Below are 22,168 nucleotides of genomic sequence, written 5' to 3' on the forward strand. Positions count from 1 at the left end.
TCCTGTCGTGCGAGACCAGCTGGCTGTTGTCGGTGTTGTTGTTTCTTGGCCGGGAGAGGAATGACTCAGAAATCTTCCCACAAGGATGCTTGTCGAATCCAATCGGAGCAGAAAAAACATTACTCAAAAAAAAACCTATCATGCTGACAGCATGTTGTTTATTGTGTCTATCTTTCATATCATCTAACTTATTTATTGCTGTAGTTTATAATGATCGATTGCTCACCGTTAACTTATACTCCTTTACCTTTCTGTTACATATATCCTTCTTTCTCTGGGTACAGATATATCTTGTACTACTTCAGGATTGGTGACTAACATAAAAACATCATCACCACAGTCTGCTCAGACAGGACTTATCGATATATTGACTACATTTACTCAGCTTAATCCATTTATGCTACTTATTCTTTTAAATAGAAAGAATAGAAGAGCCACACAAACTGATCAAATTAACTGAGCAGTCTGATTTTCAGTGCGGGATTTTTAGACAATGAAACAAAGTGGGTGGCTTGACGTCATATTGACATCACTTTTAATAATTAAATCCGAGTCTAATGAATTACTTTGAGAAACGTGATGTTCTTAAAGTGGCTGCCATTGTGCGGGGTGACTCAGGGGAAATGGCTTTGTGAAATGATTTGTTAATTTTGTTTGCTCACTTACTGTCAATGAAGCATTTCCAGACTGGCTGTCTGAGTCTTTTTCTGTATGTGCATCTTTTCCCAGCATGCAGTAGATGCGGTCAGCGCTGCGTGAGTCCCATTGGAGACACGTCTATAATTCCAGCCACTGGGACCTCAGCAGTGCTTTTTCTTCGCTGGAACCGTCATCACCACGATAGGTAAAATAAACTAACCTTCAGAAGAGAACAGCAATGCATCTCACGATGCCTCTAAAAATACTGCACATTATGAGAAATAGTTCAACTTTTACTTTATGTGAACATTATGAGAAATAGTAAAATTAGTTGCAAATACTTTTTTACATCTTAAATGGTCAGCAAATGCTGTTTTATGTTGACTTCTTAATAGTAATATGTGCAGCAATGCTGTTAAACAATTTACTTTAAATGCTAAATGCTGTTTTGTGTTTACATTTATATTAGTAAAATTTGCAGCAAATGCTGTTTTATGTTGACTTTGAATGGTTAAATGCTGTTTTGTGTCGACTTTTAATAGTAAAATTTGCCAGCAAATTGATTTAAATGGTAAAAAATTCTTACTTTTAAAACAATGCATTTGTTTTTTCACCGTTTTACTGGTAATACCAAAACTCTGAAATTGAAATTGGAAGGGGACTGAAATTGAGCAGAAGTACAAGGTTGACATAGTCATGCTAAAAATTTGCAGAAAATGCTGTTTTATGTTGACTTTAAATGGTAAATGCTATTTTGTGTTGACTTTTAATAGTACAATTGCAACAAATGCTGTTTTACTTTGACTTTAAATGGTAAATTCTGTTTTGTGTTGATTTTTAACAGTAAAATTTGCAACAGATGCTGTTTTACTTATGACTTTAAATGGTAAATTCTGTTTTGTGTTGACTTTTAACAGTAAAATTTGCAACAGATGCTGTTTTTACTTTGACTTTAAATGGTAAATTCTGTTTTGTGTTGACTTTTAACAGTAAAATTTGCAACAGATGCTGTTTTACTTTGACTTTAAATGGTAAATTCTGTTTTGTGTTGACTTTTAACAGTAAAATTTGCAACAAATGCTGTTTTACTTTGACTTTAAATGGTAAATTCTGTTTTGATTTGACTTTTAACAGTAAAATTTGCAACAAATGCTGTTTTACTTTGACATTAAATGGTAAATCCTGTTTTGTGTTGACTTTTAACAGTAAGATTTGCAACAAATGCTGTTTTACTTTGACTTTAAATGCTAAATTCTATTTTGTGTTGACTTTTAACAGTAAAATTTACAACAAATGCTGTTTTACTTTGACTTTAAATGCTAAATCCTGTTTTGTGTTGACTTTTATCAGTAAAAATTGCAGCATTTTTTTTTAAATGGTAAAAAATGTTTCTTACTTTAAACAATGCATTTGTTTTTCATTGTTTTACTTCCAACAAGATTTGCACTGACATTCCTAAGCGTAACTGCACAACACATGAGACTTTCAGCCCAGTTCTCATCTCTTACTGAAACTGTTTAGTTTGTCGTTGTCTGATCTTCCCTTTTGTTCAACAATCTATAATTACTGCCATGCTCTCTCAGTAGAAGCCACCAATTGTCTCCCTCTGGATCTATGAATGTGGTTTTAATAGAGGGGGTCAACTAGAGCAGTTTGTTTTATAACGATTAAATAACCTCTTGTCTTTTCCGCCTACGTCTACAGGCTATGGGAACATCGCTCCCAGTACTGAGGGCGGCAAGATTTTCTGCATCCTTTACGCCATATTTGGCATCCCTCTGTTTGGCTTCCTCTTGGCCGGGATCGGTGATCAGCTAGGGACCATGTTTATGAAGAGCATTCTGAAGGTGGAGAAAGTTTTCAGGGTGAGTCGACTTGTTATAGGATAGTTAACTATTTACTGGTTATATAAATACTTCAGTTCACCTGAAATTTCTTCTGCCTCCCTTTATAGCAAAAACACAAGCAAATCAGTCAGACTAAAATCCGTGTCACCTCCACTATACTCTTCATCATTGCTGGCTGCATCATTTTTGTCACCATCCCAGCAGTGATTTTCAAACACATCGAGGGATGGAGTACTTTAGAATCCATTTACTTTGTTGTCATTACTCTCACAACCATCGGCATTGGAGATTATGTAGCAGGTAGGAGCACTGATGAGGGCATTTTACATAATTTTGCCTAGTATAGTCAAGAGTTGCTTAATTTTTTATAGCAAATGCTGTTTTACGTTGACTTTCAATGGTAAGTTTTGTCTGTAAATTTTGTACAGTCAAGAGTTTTTAAGCAAATGCTATATTATGTTGTCCTGGCTGTTTTACATTGACTTCAAATGGTAAAATTTGTGGCAAATGCTATTTTATGTTGAAATTAAATGTACACACAGTTTTATGTTGAATTTAAATGGTTAAAGTTGCTGCAAATGCTATGTTGAATTTAAAGAGTTAAATGCTATTTTACACTGAATTTAAATGGTATATGCTATTTTAAGTTTAATTTTAAGTAGTAAATGCAGATTTATCTTGAATTTATTTGCTGCTTCTGTTTCTTGACATTGAGTTTAAATGGTAAATTCAGTTTTTATTTGTTTTTAAATGGTAAATTTAGCTTCAAATGCTGCTTTGTTGATTTTAAATGTAAATTCAGTTGAATTTAAACTGTAAAATCAGCTGCAAATACTATTTTAAGTCGACTTTTAAGTAGTATGCTGTTCTACAGTATATTGGTTTTAAATGGTGAATTTGACTTAAAATGCTGTTTTATGTATATTTAAATGGTAAAATTGGTTGAAAATACCGCTTTACCTTGACTTTAAATCTTAAATTCAGTTTTTTGTTGACTTTAAAATGGTAAATGCCATTTTCCGTAGTCTTTGTTCAAATTTGTTTAAACTGCTGCCTTAAGTTTTAAATGGTAATTTTCATAATTTTGTCAAGAGTCGCTACATTTTGATAACCCATTTGATGGAGTATTGTGCTAGTGGCACCATAATCATTGGTGTGAATGCTAGAGAAGTCACATTTTGATCAAATGAACATATCAAAAGCAGTGTAAATTGCTTTGGATAAAGGCATCAACATAAATGAATAAATGTAAATGTCATTTTTACCTGACAGCTTCTCAAAATACTTTTCCTGGCAATTTAGCATCTTTTGTCCCTGTTCAGACCTTGTTTTGACCTTTTGGAATGGAATTGGACAGAATGCTTTGGACACTCCATTCCAATGGAATAATTGGGGATTAAAACGTTCATTATTTTATAGGAGGAGATCGCAAAATAGAATACATGAAATGGTACAAGCCTCTGGTCTGGTTCTGGATTTTGGTGGGTCTGGCGTATTTCGCAGCGGTCCTGAGCATGATTGGAGACTGGCTCAGAGTTCTGTCCAAGAAAACAAAAGAAGAGGTATGATATGTCAAACATGATGTCCAATATACAATTCAGCATTATTTCACAGCATCAGAGCCATATTTACTTTGTGCTACACATCCTGGTCTTTCCTTTTCAGCTGATGATAACTAGGGTGTGTAAACTATTGGTTAATGCTAACCAGAAGGCATTGATTTGGCTGCAGTTGCTAATGCAACTTTTCTAGTCAATAATTATTAATGCACTCATTTAATGCTGGTTAGTGCAATAAAGGTCATGGCAATAATATCAAATAATGATAGATCTGATTGATAGATTTTTTTAATAAATGCTTTAATGTTGACTTTAAATGTTAAAATAAGTTGCAATTGCAGTTTTACATTGGCTTTAAATAATACAATTAGGCACAAATTATTTTATAGGTTGACTTTAATGGTAAAATTTGTAGCAAATGCTGTTTTGCATTGGCATTAAATGACACAATTAGTCGCAAATAATGGTTTAGGTTGACATCAAATGGTAAGATTAGTTGCACATGCTGTTTTACCTTGACTTTAATGATAAAATTAACAATTAGTAATATTAAGCAATGTTTTACATTTGATTCAAGTAGTAAAATTAGCTTTAAAATGGTCAATTTAGTTGCAAATGATGTTTTAATGTAAGGTCAAGTTTTTTAAATGTCACTCTCACGCAGGTCGGAGAGTTTAAGGCCCATGCGGCAGAATGGAAAGCAAATGTTCGGGCAGAGTTACGCGAGACACGGCGACGCCTCAGCGGCGAGATCCACGACAAACTACAGCGTGCGGCCACCATCCGCAGCATGGAGCGCAGACGTCTGGGTCTGGAGCAGCGGGCGCAGTCGCTAGACATGCTGTCACCTGAAAAGCGTGCCGTTTTCGCTAGTCTGGACACCAGGCGATTTCAAACCTCCTCGCAGGAGAGCATCGACACTAAACTGAACAACCTGCGACTGAAGGCGGAGCACAGTGAACAGCAGGCGTCATCCGAGGAGAACATCTTCAACCGCTTCGGTTCGCTCACCAAACTGGCCAAGCGCAACAGGAGCAAAGATCTCCACAGGAACATCCCGGAGGACACCAGCAGGCTGAGCGATGTCCTCAGCAGCAACAGCAGCAACGTCACTCTGGGAGAAGAGAGAAGAGAGGACGAGGAGGAGATGGAGGAAGAGAAAACAGCAATGGAGGCCAACACTGGCTTCACGTGTCTGCCTCACTATCCCGAGGAACCCAAACAGCAGAACGGTTTCGCTCCGGCTCAGGCCAAAGAACAAGAGCGAAATAAAAGACTGGAGCAGAAAGAGCATCAACCGTAGGCAGACAGTGACAGGGTGAACATGTGCCTTTGTGTTTTGTAAGCTGCGGTTTGACTCGTTATCGATCAACTGGAGCTGATTTTCACTGTGACAAATGACAAGTTGCCAAAAATATGAAAAGACACAGAGAGATCAAGGAATACAGACTGACATCACCTTAAACTGTAAATTCTGTCATTGTTTACTCACACTTGTGTTGTTCCAAACCTGCATGAATTTCCTTCTTCAATGGAAAGCTCCAAAAAAGACAACAACAAAAATTTCACTGATGTTACATTTGGTGCTATATAACATTTTCAGTTTGAATGAGATTGACAGTTGTGGTGGAAAGTAAGATTTCAGTGAATAACGAATAATGAATTTTTTCACATTATTATTAATAATGCAATACATCTGCTTTAGTCAGAAATCATATTGTCCTTTTTTGCTCTGCAGAAAAAGAAACTCAAATGGGTTTAATTAGGATTGATTACTCATCACAGGACAGTCAACAAAGGCTTTTGCTCTTTTCGAAGGTGTGAAAACTGTAAATCACGATGTCTTAGGAAAGAAAAACCTGCATGGATATCTACTGCTGCTCAGATGAATCTGTCATCTACAATGGCAAATCATGAACTTCTATGAAACACTAATTTATTGAATTTGGTTGAAAATTGAGATGTGAGATGTGAAATTGATTGTGATGCCAGAGATTAAACAACAACGATTTATCTGATCGTAAAATACTGCTTTCACACAGAACTCTATCAACATATCAAACCCCCTCAAAATGACTGGAATCAAAGCCATACTGATGATATTAAATGAAAATGAAACCCAATTTACTCAAAGTATTAGAACAAGATGAACAAATGGCATCTTTATAAGACATACAGTGACCCCCAAAAATATCTAGACACACTTCAGTCACACATAAAACTTTGTGAATATCATTGCATTTAATGCATTATAAAAAATAAAATATCACAATAAAAGTCTTTTATTGTAAAGAAAGATGCAATCTTTACAAAACATCACACAAAAACTTTGTACCATTATAAATGGTTATACGATTGATCTAGTGTTGAAAATATGATGAACATGTCATTATACAGAGTTGTGTCCTGATATGTCACAAAAACAAACACACACATTACATCCCAAGATATTACGGTAATCGTACTCATGCTCTGTGTTGTCATGGTGATCACATCAATACTTGTGCAAAACATGACATCAAATGTACTAATGAGTGCCTTTGGGAAAATAAATCATGAAATGTGGCTTTTGCTTTGTAGCATTTACTGGTGAACCAATTAGAAAGTCAGACAGAAAGGTATACAAAAATGCCAATTAAAACACATCAGTGAATCAAAGTTCCTATTACATAACATGCATTGCTTTTATGTGCTTAACACTTGTGCAACCTTTTGTCCAGTTTTGTGCTTTTCAGGTGGTTTTTTTTTTTTTTTGGAACATTTTGCATGTGTTTTTGCCAACTGCGTACATTTTGGCACAGTTGCGTATTTTATGGGAATTTTACTATTTTAGTTCCATTTCCTTTAATAAATCTATTTTGCACTTGGTACACAAAATTGTTCCTGTCAGGACCTTTTTTACCAGATGGTTTCATTTTTTTCAGGTTTGGCCTATAAAGCAAATACTTGCTTGGTTCCTGTTTTCTGCATATTATAGAGCCAATTGGAAAAATAATGCAGCTACAATTGTGTGGGTGTGTTGGTTTGTATGTGTTATATTATATTTAAAAAAGTGTGTGCGTGTGTATGAAAAACTCTATTGCAAATCACAAATCAAACTACTGTGTGCATCAGCAGAGTTTTGCTGGCATCTAATGAGGAAAATTAGGCACTGCGCCCAAACAAAATCTTACTGAAAGCTATTTTTTTAAGATATCAACTTCAAATTTGGAATTGAACTTGTTTAGATTAATGGATTTGATTTTCTAGCAGTTATAAAGTTTGACATGTTTCATAAAATATATTTTTTATATAAAATATTGTTCATAAACCATTTTCATAAATTTAGACCTCTATATCTTTTTTGTTTTTTACTTCAACAATAATTTGCCATGGGTTTTCTTTAAAATGAGACCAAATTAACTCTGTGCTGACAACTTTTTGACATGGATATTTCTGTCCACTATGGACCTATGTGTAACTTTTTTAAATTGATGCACAAGGGTTGAGTAGAGTTTGTTTCAAGCCTTAACTTCTCATTAGTGGTCGGATGTGTTCAGATTGCCACATTAGTGTTTCATTATTTTGAGAGTGTTTTTACACTGCAGAGTTTCCCAACAAGGGGTTTACAGTGAAACTGCATGGGCTTCATGCAACTGTGAGAGAACTGAAGTCAGGTTCATTTACATAAAATGCATAATATATATATATATATATATATATATATATATATATATATATATATATATATATATATACATATATTTTTTTGTTTTCATATTCGCTACACTTATAAAAGTTAATGCCAAAGTTTATTAACTATTTGCATCTGACTTGCATTTGATGTAATTTAAATAATTCTGTTTTCAAAATGCATTCATTCAAATTGTTTAGAATCAGCATGCATAATTTAATTATCTGTAAATCAAATGTATTGTTTGCCCACTGAAGAAAATTAAAAGTATAAATCATTGCAATGCAATTTAAATTCATTAATCTTAAATTTAGATCTAAACATTACTGACTTATTTTTGTATAAGACCAAATAATGTCAATGTCTTAATTTGTGCTGCAAATATGAACTAGATAAAAAAGTTTGTCTTGAGAAAAATTGGCTTGAGAAAGCCTGACCAGAAAGTTTGAAAAGTTTAGAAAGTTTAGAAAGTTTGAAAAGTTTGAAAATGTGAAAAGTTTAAAAAGTTTAAAAAGATTTAAGTTTAAGAAGTTTAAAAAAGACAGTGATTAACATATTGCTAGCATTACAAGCAAGTGACTACCATGTCATTAGCATGATTAGCAAAGTTGCTAGCATGTTGCTAGCATGATTAGCAAGTGACTAGCATGTACTTAGCATGATTAACAAGGTATCTAGCATGTCACAAGCATAATTACCAAGTAGCCATGTTGCTAGCATGATTAGCAAGTTACTAGCATGTATCTAGCATGATTAGCATGCGACTAACATGTTGCTAGCATGATTAGCATGTGACTAGCATGTTTCTAGCATGATTAGCATGTTGTTAACATGTCGCTAGCATAATTAGCAAGTGACTAGATATGACGCTAGCATGATTACCAAGTTACTAGCATTACTAGCATGCGGCTAGCATGTTTGCTAACATGATTTTAGCATGATTAGCATGTTGCTAGCATGTTTCTAGCATGATTAGCATGCAACTAGCACGTTTGCTATCATGTTTCTAGCATGATTAACATGTTGCTAGCATGTTTCTAGTATGATTAGCATGTTGCTATAATGTTTCTAGCATGATTAGCATGTTGCTAGAATGTTTCTAGCATTACTAGCATGTTGTTAGCATGTTTCTAGCATGATTAGCATGTGACTAGCATGTTTCTAGTATGATTAGCATTTTTCTATAATGTTTCTAGCATGATTAGCATGTTGCTAGAATGTTTCTAGCATGATTTTACCATGATTAGCATGTTGTTAGCATGTTTCTAGCATGATTAGCATGATTGCTAGCATGTCGCTAGCATTTTAGCATGATTAGCATGTTGGTAGCATATTGCTAGTATGTTGCTAACATGACTAGCATGCGACAAGCATGTTGCTAGCATTATTAACATGATTTTAGCATGATTAGCATGTTGTTATCATATTTCTAGCATGATTAGCATGTGACTAGCATGTTGCTAGCATTATTTTAGCATGATTAACATGTTGCTAGCATGTCTCTAGCATGATTAGCATGTCGCTAGCATTTTATAGCATGATTACATTTTGCTAGCGTATTGCTAGCATGTTGCTAACATGACTAGCATGCGACAAACATGTTGCTAGCATTATTAGCATGATTTTAGCATGATTAGCATGTTGTTATCATATTTCTAGCATGATTAGCATGTGACTAGCATGTTGCTAGCATTATTTTAGCATGATTAGCATGTTGCTAGCATGTTTCTAGCATGCCTAGCATGTGATTAGCATGTTGCTAGCATGATTTTAGTATGATTAACATGTTGCTACCATGTTTCTACCATCATTAGCATGCGACTAGCATGTTGCTATCATGATTTTAGCATGATTAGCATGTTGTTAGGACAGATAGATAAAAAAATATTCAAAAAATGAGGTTAAAATCATTGAAAATGAAAGTAAAAATTTATATTTATTGTACTATTTTAACAGTTTGGAGGCACTTTCAAATAAATCATTTAAGGTTGGAAATGACAAATAAAAATGTACACAAAACATTGAGTTTGTTTCACTAGTTCAACCTTCACTGCTGGAAAATTTTCACAGCATTTACTGATCAAATCAATGCAGCGTGGGAAACAAGATGCAATCAAACCTGTGAATGCGCAACCTCAAGTGCAAAGAAATTAGTTTTTTAAAGAGAAAATTTATCATCATCTGTGATCATCAGTTGCCAAGCCTTTCTGCACCAGCAAAGAAAGATGGATTTCATGATATATAATGTTTGCATCTCTGCATTTCAGTAGATTCGATATTACTTACTGGAGGACATGCATGTGAGATTTTCTCATGCTTTATTGGAAAATGATTTGGGTCAGCAGTATCAGGGAGCAGCCATCAACTGTAAAATGAAAGCAGACGGTAAATGTGTCCAAGGTTGAGGTAACCTCCACTTATCTCTGTCTGGAACTGATTAAAGCTGCAGTCTGTAACTTATGACGCTCTAGCGGTTAATAAACAGAACTGCTTGCGTCTTGCGGAAGAACATCGTAGCCAGAACTACTTCTCTCTGTTTATGTCTATGAAGAATCACAAAGGTACTGGGTTACTCCGCCGCGGTACCCCCGAAGCAATCTAAAATAGTCCGAATATAAACACTTATTATAGATGCACCCTAGTGATTCAGGACAAGCTAAAAACACGGTTTGGAAAATGGATTCATGGTGTACTCGCTTATTATAAAAAATTTTCTACATTTTGAACACAAACAAAGTTACGGACCGCAGCTCTGATTGGTTGTTTCTTAACGGAGCAATGGAGTTTCTGCAAATGGCAATAGGACACTGGGAGGAGCCAGAGGAGCTTGATTTTTTCACAGATTATCTGTCTCATATTCTACTGTCAGGACATAATGACAGGTTTAACTAATATGTAAAAAATATATTTTTACCAAAGTTACCTACTGCAGCTTTAATAGTGATGGATGGTTCACATGCGGCTCTCTGTCATGGCTTCACCTTTAATCACGTCACGGTTGACTTTTCATTCAATCATTTATGTGCTCGGGTGGTCAAGATGGTAAATATGGTATCTTATCGTGGGAATCTGTTGCACTGCTCATGTTTGAACATCGCAGCTGAGCATTTGAGTATTTATGGCATTGAGAAGTCAGTTTCTATATAAAGAAGGCTTTAGGCTGGGCAGGACCATACAACTCTCTTTATCCTCTTCGTTTGTTGGGTATACATATAATTTCGTAAGAGCAGAGAGTCTGATAATCCATCTTTAGGAAACACTCTGATGTGAAATGTATGTAAAAGTTTTGGAAAAAAATCAATGGGTAAATATTGTAGCAATGGCTCTAGCCCCTCTGCTGGAGTTTTAATTCTCTTGTACAAATGTAAAGGGAAAGTACATGGGATGAGGTCTTCTGACAAAGACGGATTATTTTGTAGCTTAGACAGGACAACTCAAATATTTACTATTTGTAATGTTTTAGGTTTTGTACTGATGTGGATGATGAGGATTTATTTACCTTATGTATGCTTGGTTATTGGCAAACTATTGGATTGATATATGGTTTAGGCTATAACATATAAATGTGTCTCAGATACCTGTTGCTGTTTTAACCCTCTGAGGTCTAAGGGTATTTTTGGGGCCAGGAGAAGTCTTGTCATGCCCTGACATTAGTGCTTTTTTCAGTTTCTTATAAATTTCTAAATGGCTAAAGTCTAATCTCACTGTAATAAGCACAAATAATATGGGCTATAATAATAATATGTGAGCAGCATGTATGTACATGATTGTGTTTTTGAGAAAAAAAAAAATTATGCCTGGTTGGTGAAAAAATAAAATATATATCTATAGATATATCGGTTGCACTTTATTTTACAGTACGTGTACTTACATGTACTTATAGTGTACTTACAGTGTATTTATTTAAGAAAGTTCTGGTAATACAAGGTAACTACATGGGGTAGGGTTAGGTTCAGGGTTAGTACCTAGTTATTACATAGTTATTGTAATTACTATAATAAGTACATAGTATGTACATGAGGAACAGGTCTGTAAAATAAAGTGCTACCGATATATCTATAGATAGATACTGTATCTCTCTCATGTCTCCGTGTTGAGTATTCACGGAGTTAAAGTTCATTTTAATGACGCATTTGTAAATGAAGATAAGTGCAGACCAAGGCTGCAGACAGCAAACCTTGTTGTTATCTTTATTTTATAAATGCACAAAGTTTTGTTGTTATTACTGTATGTCTGTATACAAAAAAGTAGACCCTTTATAGATTCGATTGATGTACTGCTCTTATCTGTACGATCAAAACTGAAAGTGTAATTTAAGTAATAGTTAGTTTAGGGTACTTTTCTCAGCGCAAACGTTTGTGTTTGTGCACTTACGCAAACACACTGATTTTGCTGGAGAGCGATTGGTTGTGTCCTGGCTGTTGATATAACAATATTTATTCAAAATTTGACTACGGGTGAGTGTTGTTTGGAAGATTACTGTTAAGCTTGTGTTAACATAAAAAAGACGTAGTATTTGTGTAGAGCAGTTTTTTATGGAAATTATTTTACTTTGTTTCCGATAGATACCGATAATTTCAAAGGCCAGTATACTAATACCCCTAATATTAACTTTTAAATTATTACATTTATTAAATTATTAAGAGTAAAACAGGTAATGATACCCAATTAACATTATATTTGAAAGGCATTTCAAATTCAGATTATATGTTAGTGTACATGTTTAAAATATATTTACTGTAATGGTAACCATGGAAATCTACAAAAACGATTGTCACTGTATAGTAAGACAATGGTTAATTTTCATAAAAGACTGCCGGTTGCAACCATACAGTCCAATTATTTTATTCTGACAGTGTATAAATAATAATAACCCTGTTAAAAACACCAGCACATGCTGGTTAGGTACGTTTTTGACAGTGGGATGCTGGTTTATGCTGGTCCTTTTGCTGGTTTATAGTGGTCCTTTAATGGTTTGTGCTGGTCCTTTGCTGGTTTGTGCTGTTTGTTTGGCTGGCTTATGGTGGTCGTTTGCTGGTTTATGCTGGTCCTTTTGGTGGTTTATGGTGGTCCTTTTGCTGGTTTATGGTGATCATTTTGCTGGTTTATGGTGGTCCTTTTGCTGGTTTATGGTGGTCCTTTGCTGATTTATGCTGGTCCTTTGCTGGTTTATGCTGGTCCTTTTGCTGGTTTATGGTGGTCCTTTTGCTGGTTTATGGTGGTCATTTTGCTGGTTTATGCTGGTCCTTTTGCTGGTTTATGGTGATCATTTTGCTGGTTTATGGTGGTCCTTTGTTGATTTATGCTGGTCCTTTGCTGGTTTATGCTGGTCTTTTGCTGGTTTATGCTGGTCCTTTTGCTGGTTTATGGTGGTCCTTTTGCTGGTTAATGCTGGTCCTTTGCTGGTTTATGGTGGTCCTTTTGCTGGTTTATGCTGAATGTTTTGCTGGTTTATGTTGGTCCATTTGCTGGTTTATTGTGGTTATTGTGCAGTTTTTGTTTTTTTTGCTGGTTTATGCTGTTTGTTTTAGTGATTTATGCTGGTCCTTTGCTGGTTTATGCTGGTCCTTTGCTGGTTTATGGTGGTGCTTTTGCTGGTTTATGCTGTTTGTTTTAGTGATTTATGCTGGTCCTTTGCTGATTTATGCTGGTCCTTTGCTGGTTTATGCTGGTCCTTTGCTGGTTTATGCTGGTCATTTGCTGGTTAATGCTGGTCCTTTGATGGTTTATGCTGGTCATGACTCATGAGCTGGCAAAGGACCAGCATAAACCAGCAAAAAAGGACAAGTTTTTTTTTTTTTAGCAGGGAAACACTAGTTATATATTAGAACATGATCAATATGAAATATAATGTTCAGTTGTTCAACTAGCCTAGCCCATAAATGTGTTTATTGTTAAATAACTCAAACATATCATGTTTTTCTTTCACTTTTATACAAAACATCAAATGATAAGCACAAGTGGTTATATAAGGAATCAAAAGTTGAAATTAAAAGTTGACAATCACAGTGTTGTATGACTTCACAAGTTGCGTTTGGCCCTGTGTATGAATTAGTAGTAGACCACTGTTTTTCTTCCTATTATGGTAGACGGAAAATACAAAGTTGCCTAAATGGATGTTGATATCAAGTTTGAATGCATTCAGTGTGTGACCGTGTGTCTGGCTAGTTAAATTAGCCAAACAATTTGCATATTCCACCAAAATTTTCTTAAGCTTTTTCTCATGTCATAATTTCCCCATCTGATGAATAGGAGTAACACCACCACACCTGCAAAACAGCCAAACCTGGAATATCTAGTTCATTCTCCTCACTTTCATTTTTGCATCATAGTTTTGTACATTTTCTTAGGCTATGCATTTATACAGACATTTTGCAGGAGGACAGCGGCTCTCTAGGACCAAACTACCTCTGGTGCAGAATATTTATGACTCTTTCAATAAAGTTTTCACCTTGATTATGAGACTAAAGAACTAAGAGACAAAAAAAAATAATAATAAAATAAAATAAAATAAACTAATGTTTAAATAAAGGATTTAAAAAATGCAAACAATAGCTAATAAAATGACAAAAGCAAACAACAAAATGACTTAAAGGGGTCATATGATGAGATTTAATTTTTTCCTTTCTCTTTGGAGAGTTACAAGCTCTTGGTGCATAAAGAAGATCTGCAAAGTTGCAAAGACTAAAGTGCTTCTGAATCACGGTATGTAAGTAGGTTTACATATCTAAAGGACTTGCAACTGATGATTCAAACGCAAGTTTTGAGCAATGTTGAGTAGGGCTTGTTGTTTGTCATTTCTTTGATCACAAATGCAGATATGGTTTTATGTTTACGCGATATGCAACGCAACGTGTAAAAAAGCAGTATAAGTCAATATAATCAGTAATCATGTTCCCACTGGATGGAACAACTGCCTTGTTTGTAATGGGTTTTATTGTTTTTGTCCTGTCATGCTGGTGTTCTGAATGAGACACACCATTATGGCCAGTATATGTTGAGGGGCGTAACATTTCTATCAGATGCTAGAAACATTCGGCCAATCACAATGCCCTGGATAGCTGGCCAATCACAGCACACCTCACTTTTCAGAACGATGAGTTTTGTAAAAATATATGCATTTCAGAAGGCGGGTCATAGAGGAGAAACAAAAATGTACATTATGTGGAAAATAATGTGTTTTTTTAACCACATAAACAGATTTACACCAAATACACAAAATAATGTTCTTTTTAACATAATTATATGACCCTTTAAACTTTAAAAACAAAATTACATTTTAAAAAAGTTTAATTAAATAATAATAAAAAAAGGAAACAATGTAATATTATTTTGTTGTCAGACAATGAATGTAAATAAGTTTTAACTTCTGAGTAACTAAGAAAGTTCAGTAAATGCACATCTGTCATGACAGGAAGACCGCTTCATGCAGGCTATTTTATATTAAGCAGGGAATTATTTAATAAAAAGGGGAAGTTAGGTAACATGTCATTTGACCAATTCATGTTCATTCAGATGTTCAGTGTTAAATGCACTCTTTTGGCTTAACAAAATTAGCAAAAATAAATAAAAAAGTAATGAATGATAATAAGGAATGAAACATATATATACTATTATTTTAAGAAACTATTTTTTATGGTTTTAATTTTAGTTTCAGTTTAAGGCGTTATCACACTTCCACATTTAAAAAGCAGAAGTTTCAAATAGCATAAAAAAAAAAAACTTCCGCTGCAGGCTGTATCTATTTATGATGGGATAAAATTCAGCCACAGACACCTCTCATAAACACACAAAACTCAGTATACATTCATTAATTGAGAATTGTGAAACCAAGGAATATTTCACGACTTAAAGGGGAACATGAAAACCACACTGTATTTGTAAAACAATACGAACATCATATCACATTAAAGAGCATTTCAAAATTGTCCAAATTAAGTTCTTAGCAATGCATATTACATAATAATAAAGTTTTTATATATTTATGGTAGGATATGTAAAAAATGTCTTCATGAAACATGATCTTTACTTAATATCCTAATGATTTTTGGCATAAAAGAAAAATCATGAATTTGACCCATGCAATGTATTGTTGGCTATTACTACAAATATAACCCCGAGACTTAAGGCTGGTTTTGTGCTGCAGGGTCACATTTTTCATGCACTTACTTTATAATTAAATCCTCAATAATTACATCAAATTAAAATAGTTAAAATAAAAATACAATATTTCCAGCACATAGACATTAAAAATAAGATTGATCATCTTAACCAAGTCATATCCTGCGTGATATAGATTGCAATGACTGAACAGCATTATACTGTATACAAAAAAGGGAGGTTAATCACAATAAATATAATGCAAGAGTAAACAAAATAATACAACAAATAAATTTGGTTTGTGATAAAGGCCTTAAGCTCAGTCATTGGTCAAAGAGTCAAAACAGTAAACCGTAATGTGGCCAAACCCAACCAAACAACGACAAGCTGCACTTCAGCTCAATAAGAACCACAAAACAAAAAACAAAACTGAAACTGAAAGTTTAAACATTTAATGCATTAAAAGCTGACCAGTCAGATTATATTTATATCATACTTTATATTTATATTTGTATAAAAGCTTATTCAGAGTGTCTGACTTTTGTTTCACTATGCTTTTACTATCAGAAAAATACGGATGTGTGTATCTGATAGTGCTTGTGTACAGTTTTCATCAGTGGGTTGGTTTGTGGTTGTCTGTGCTATTTGCGTCTGAGATACTTGGGTTGGAAAACATTGCTTTTTTTTGATAATATCACTTTGTACACAGCGGAAAAAAAAGGTGCATTTTACGAGAAAATAAATATATAATAATAATTAGGATTGATTATTATTATATACTGTATGGCAAACTGAATTTAAATCAGATTTTTTTTTACATATTCAAATTAAAAACGTAACTTCAACATGATTCAAGTAGCATTCTCTTTATTGACCATCTGGTTAAAAAGTTATATTCCGTGTGCAACACACATGAAGTGGTCGACAAGGTGTAAAGGAGAAACAAATGGCATGTTAAATATATCTTTGCAGAAAATATTCATGAGATATAATGACACACACACACACACACACTTCCTGTTCACAAGTTTAGGGTCAGTAAGGGGTAATGTTTAGCACTAAATTGCTTATAAGATACATATATGTACAGCTTGCATCACAAATTGAGTTTGAATTATATTAAAATAGAAAAGGTCATTTTAATTGTAATAAAATAAAAAATGTTACAGTATTTTTGCAAAAAAAAAAAAAAAAAAAGTAAAAAATCGAATAATATTTCTGACCCCCAACTGAACAGTCGTTCACTTTTATATAGTTGGACCCAGCATTGTATAATATATCACACTCAATATATATTTACCATTACATTTCAGATTTTGTGGAAAACATTATGGAAGATGGTGTGAAAATGAAGCTGATATGATGCCTATTCTCGACTATATAACAGGAAATGCTGTTGAAACGCTGATCTCATTTCTCAAGAAAGCAATATATAAGTGAGATGTATAAGTGTAAACTGTTCATGGAACAGTCTTTGTGTTTAACTGTCAACTTTTCCCTTTAAACTTTTACATATAGTTTACTCCAGGGATTTTTAATAAATGAGGAGTTTGTTTGAACACTGTAGGACCTGGATGTTTTAGACAGATGAGCTTATGCAGACAGTTTGTGTTTGAAAGTATGGCTTGTAAAATTTTAAAGCTTCCACTCCTTCAGTCCAACATACAATGACGTGATCTAATCACAAGCAGTCAGTGTTAAATTCAGTCCTAAAAGATGCTTTTGTGATTGGAACAGAACCAGTTCCAAGAAATTGGTTGTTTTGTTGTACCATCTCTTTTTGACACTCTTTCTTCCACGGTCTCCTGAGGATGAGTAACACATTTGAAGCACTGGCTTGACCCGTTCTGCTCATGAAGCAGTAGAGAAGTGGATCGGCCAGGCAGTTAAGCGTCTCTAGGAAGACGCTAACTTTATATGCGATAAAGAGCCAGTTGGGATACGGACAGTGTTCCAGAAAAATCCTCAAAACCATAATGATGTGCACAGGTCCGAAACACAAATAAAGGGTCAACAAAATGCATCCAAGAAGCCTGAAGACGTGCCGGCGCTCCATTGACCCAAGTTTTTGGTTTCTCCTCACGGCTGAACATATCCGCCAATAACAGAAACCCACCACCAATGCGGGAATGAGGAAGCCTACTAAAAAACGAGCGATGTTGACCAATCTTTGCTCTAGGGGCAAAGGATATATATCCAAGCAGATTGAGTCCACCTCATTATAGATACTTTTCGGATTCACAATGATTGCGTTGAATATGACAGTAAAGATCCAAGCAGCAATGCTCATGCTGACCGCAGTTTTGCGTTTTCTAAAAGAGGCAAATCTGAGCGGGTAAACGATGGCTAAGTAGCGATCCACAGCAATGCAGCTCAGAAGCATAGCACTGGTGTAGAAGCTTGTCCAGAGCACGAAAACACAAATGACACACATCGTCTTGCTGAGAGGCCACACATCGTAAAGATTAAATTGAACCCACACTGGTAAGCACATGATAAACAAGAGGTCCGACAGAGCCAGGTTAAACAGATAGACACCCAGCTCGTTCTTCTGACGGATGAGCCGATACGACACAAACAGGAAGAAGATGTTGGATGGGGTGCCGATCACGATCACAGCCAGATGAAGGGCTACAAATACCATGCCTCCTGACTTGATGGGTAACAGTCATCTGATTCGTTCTGGCTGGTGTTCATCAATCCACCCGTTGTGTTCATCTCAAGGCAGCTATTTAGAAAGAAATCTTTTTTTACTGTGTGATAGTTGTACAGTGGAATAGCAATCATGCAAAAAGTATTCACTATTTCTATAAACCTCTTTTCATGTTGCTCTTTTCTTTAAGTCAGCAGTTCTTTATCCTGCGATGAACACTTTGCTGGACACTTATGGTCGATTGAAACAAACTTCTGAAGCAATAAGTGAAACATACATAATGCTGCTATAAGTGAATGTGGCTGAAAAAGCAGAAAAAGCCAATTTAAGCCGAGGTTTTTAAACAAGATTCTTCCCCTGCTCACAAAGGCTGCAGTTATTTGATTAAAATACAGAAAAACTGTAATATTATGAAATATTATTACATTGATATAATAACTTAAAGGGTTACTCCACCCCGAAATTAAAGTTTTGTCATTAATCACAATGATGCTTTTCATGCTTTTCTGGACCTTGACAGTGTATCTAACTTGGCAGTCTATGGGGCAGACACAAGCCTCCCGGGTTTCATCCAAAATATCTTAAATTGTGTTCTGGAGTTAAACTAAGCATTTACAGGTTTGAAACGATTTGGGGGTAAGTGATTAAAGACAAAGGAGCCTGAATGCATGCTAAATGATTGAATGTAAATATAAATTAGCTATTTTGCTTTAATAGGTAATTCGAACATATTATAAAATAGAGCCTGACTAATTTATCGGTCTGTCGATTTAATCGGCCGATATGAGCCTGTCGCAGATATATCGGTTTCAATGTATATGTCACAGATATGCCACCGATATGATTATTACAGTATATATTTATTTATGGAACATAAAATGCAAATAAAATGCTTGCAAGTGGTGTAATTATGTAGCTTTTCCAGCAGAGCGTGCTCCATTGTTTGCTACTAGTGACCCGGATGAAACGCTTTGATCTGATCCTGAGTCTGTTGAATGGTGATTTAGTGCTACGTTGTCACCAAGTTGGTAAGAAGTAATGCTATTAAGCAGCGGTTCTTAATCCTGTTCCTCATAACTGCCCGCTCTGCACATTTTTTTATGTTTCTTTTATCACTTCATAGGTTTGTGCTATTCAATCATAAGTGCTCTGCGAAGTGGACTTCACAGGATTTTCTGCCATCATTCCAGTTTGAAGGGACCATACATATTCCATTCAAAGACTTAAAAGTGCACAAGACATTAATATAAATAGTATTTAGGAGGTAAATTATGTTACACTTCTCTAGTAAGTTTTGTCTGTGTGTGTAGACAGTGGTGTAGTGCAAATCTGAACTGAAATTTACCTAAATTTAACGGAATTCAATTGAAATACAGTTTAATATACTTCAACTTTACTGTTCAGTGTACTCACGTCAGACTAAATTTGGATGATAATTGTTTATTGTTAAATTGTCAAATATCCTGTGACCACCACATTTAAATGATGGCTTTGCAAAAAAACACAAAAAAACAAAACAAAAGTCTTTATATATATTCTGTATTCTACATATAATACCAGTCAAAAGTTTGGACACAAGAATGGGAACATTTTCACTGGTAATGTACTATAATATACGCATAATGAATATCATCTGCACTTTGAGAATTTACTTTTAAAGGCGCTTCATAAAAATAAATGTATTATTATCATTATATATATATATATATATATATATATATATATATAATATATATATATATATATATTGATATCAGCCTTTTTTACTTAAAACCTTTATTGTCAGTCTCTTCTATAAAACTTAATTCATTTCTGTAATGCAAAGTATCACATTACATTTTTTAAGCCATTTGAGAGCTATATTTTTCATCTCTTCCTCACACAAAAACTCATATTGGTTTGGAAAACTTGTAATGTACCCTCCTTGCAACACAAACTTGTAAGACTGTAACACATGGACGTTTTTTTTACAAAGCTTAAGCTCAACAGTCACTGGTTGCTTTTGCTGTACAGAAGAGCGGAGTCAACATAACTGCCTAAGAAGTGCTTCTACAAAAGAAATAAAGTCATGAGGGCGAGTAAATAATTACAGAATGAGTGAAGTTTCCCTTTAAGTGGATTTATTTACTGGCCCACAATATCTATCACAAAACAACCGTAATATTACTAGAATGACATTGTAGCTTCACTAGAATGTTGAAATAAATCAACCAACCAAACATGTGGTGAATTTTACCAGAAGAGGATCAAATTCTGAACTCACCATTACAGCAGCATTTCAGGAACCTGGTTTTTGGACAAAAAAAAAAAAATATATATATATATGTTAAGGTTTACAAAGAACTGCACATTTCAACGATCTTGTCCACATGGGAGGAAATACGAAAAAACATCACTTCCTTGTTTAACCACAGTGTGCAGAAACCACCAAATACTCAAGAAGTGGACGTTACATTGACAGTGTTGTCAGCGTTCTCGAAATATGATTGCGCAAATGTTTTGTTATTTTTTCGTCTGCTTACCACTTTTTGTTTTGTACATATGGGCTTGTTTCCTTAAAGGAAGTAAACATTTTGGACTTCACACTCTAAGAAACACTGGGTTAAAAACAAAGTACATAGACATAGTACAGTTTGATGTAAGATCGGTGCCCTTAGTAAAACTACTCAAGTTCAATTAGGAAAGGCAGTGAAAAAAATTAATAAATAAACAAACTTATTTTATTAGTAACAGAATAGCAAAGAGAAAATAATTTCGTAGAAATAACAGCTGCAACATACTTTGCACGTGTGCATACAAATATATGCTTCCATTATTTGAAACCTCAATGAACCAGATTTAAAAACATGTGAGCGACAGGAAAACACAGAAAGAACTGCTTTAAAAGAACTTGAAGAAGTAAATGCAAACGTACTTTACAAGTGAGAGGAAACATGCAATATGGATGCAGACAAACTCATGAGGACAGTCATTCAAAAAAGCTGTGCTACCATTTAAAAAAAAAAAAAAGAGTAACAAAGACAGAATCATTTAGTAGAAAAAAAAGTTTAAATGTTAAGTTTATAAATGCTTAGTTGATTGCTAATTTTAGGGGCTATTTGCACTAGGCCCTTCAAACTTATTAACAACACATGAATTAATTAATTTATCCTGAAATAAATGGAAGTGACATGAGTGCCTGGTGAAGAGTGAGCAAAATTGGCTAGCCTGTAATTTATAGTTATATATTCAATACTCATTTCGTGAAAGAAACAGTTCTTCAAATTATGTTTTAAATGATCATTAGGCCTATTGCCGCTTGCCCACTTCAGACACTAGGCCTAATGTGCATTTTTCTTCTTTAAGCTAAATGCTTTGCAATGATTCATTTAAAATCTAGATTAATTCAAGGTTTATCTAATAATTATTTTGCACCAAACATTAAACCATTAAAAATAATCAGGTTTACATTGAACCCATCATTTGATCCTGGGCCTATATTTAAGATTAACTTTAATCCTGTTGCAATTATAATTTAAAACTCAGATTTAAATCTAGATTATGGATTAATTTTAAACTCAATGGAGGTTTGAATAAAATAAAATGCACATGCAATTAAAATACACAAACATTCATTGCCAAAGAAGCTGGCTGTTCACAGAGTGCTGTATCCAAGCATTTTAACAGAAAGTTTGATTGGACGGAAAAAGTGTGGAAG

The 22,168-nt window shown here is 34.4% G+C and overlaps 1 protein-coding gene and 1 pseudogene across 1 annotated transcript; one reads left to right on the forward strand and one right to left on the reverse strand.

Moving 5' to 3' along the window:
* The first annotated feature begins 534 nt into the window (after positions 1-534).
* LOC113079358 (potassium channel subfamily K member 10-like) lies at positions 535-6,610 on the forward strand (annotated as a pseudogene).
* A 9,733-nt stretch (positions 6,611-16,343) lies between these two features.
* On the reverse strand, positions 16,344-20,856 carry LOC113079357 (psychosine receptor-like). Its single transcript, XM_026251607.1, has 2 exons — positions 20,735-20,856; positions 16,344-18,546 (listed from the first exon to the last, which is right to left on the reverse strand). Exon 2 carries the CDS (start codon positions 18,460-18,462, stop codon positions 17,500-17,502), a length of 963 nt encoding a protein of 320 aa, XP_026107392.1. The 5' UTR covers positions 18,463-18,546; positions 20,735-20,856; the 3' UTR covers positions 16,344-17,499.
* Between the last annotated feature and the right edge of the window lie 1,312 nt (positions 20,857-22,168).

Source organism: Carassius auratus, unplaced genomic scaffold (assembly GCF_003368295.1).
Source record: "Carassius auratus strain Wakin unplaced genomic scaffold, ASM336829v1 scaf_tig00027797, whole genome shotgun sequence".
Classification (NCBI taxonomy): Eukaryota; Metazoa; Chordata; class Actinopteri; order Cypriniformes; family Cyprinidae; genus Carassius; species Carassius auratus.

Coding starts and splice junctions, on each gene's coding strand:
- LOC113079357 (XM_026251607.1), bottom strand. CDS start 18,462: ATGGTATTTGTAGCCCTTCATCTGGCTGTGATCGTGATCGGCACCCCA.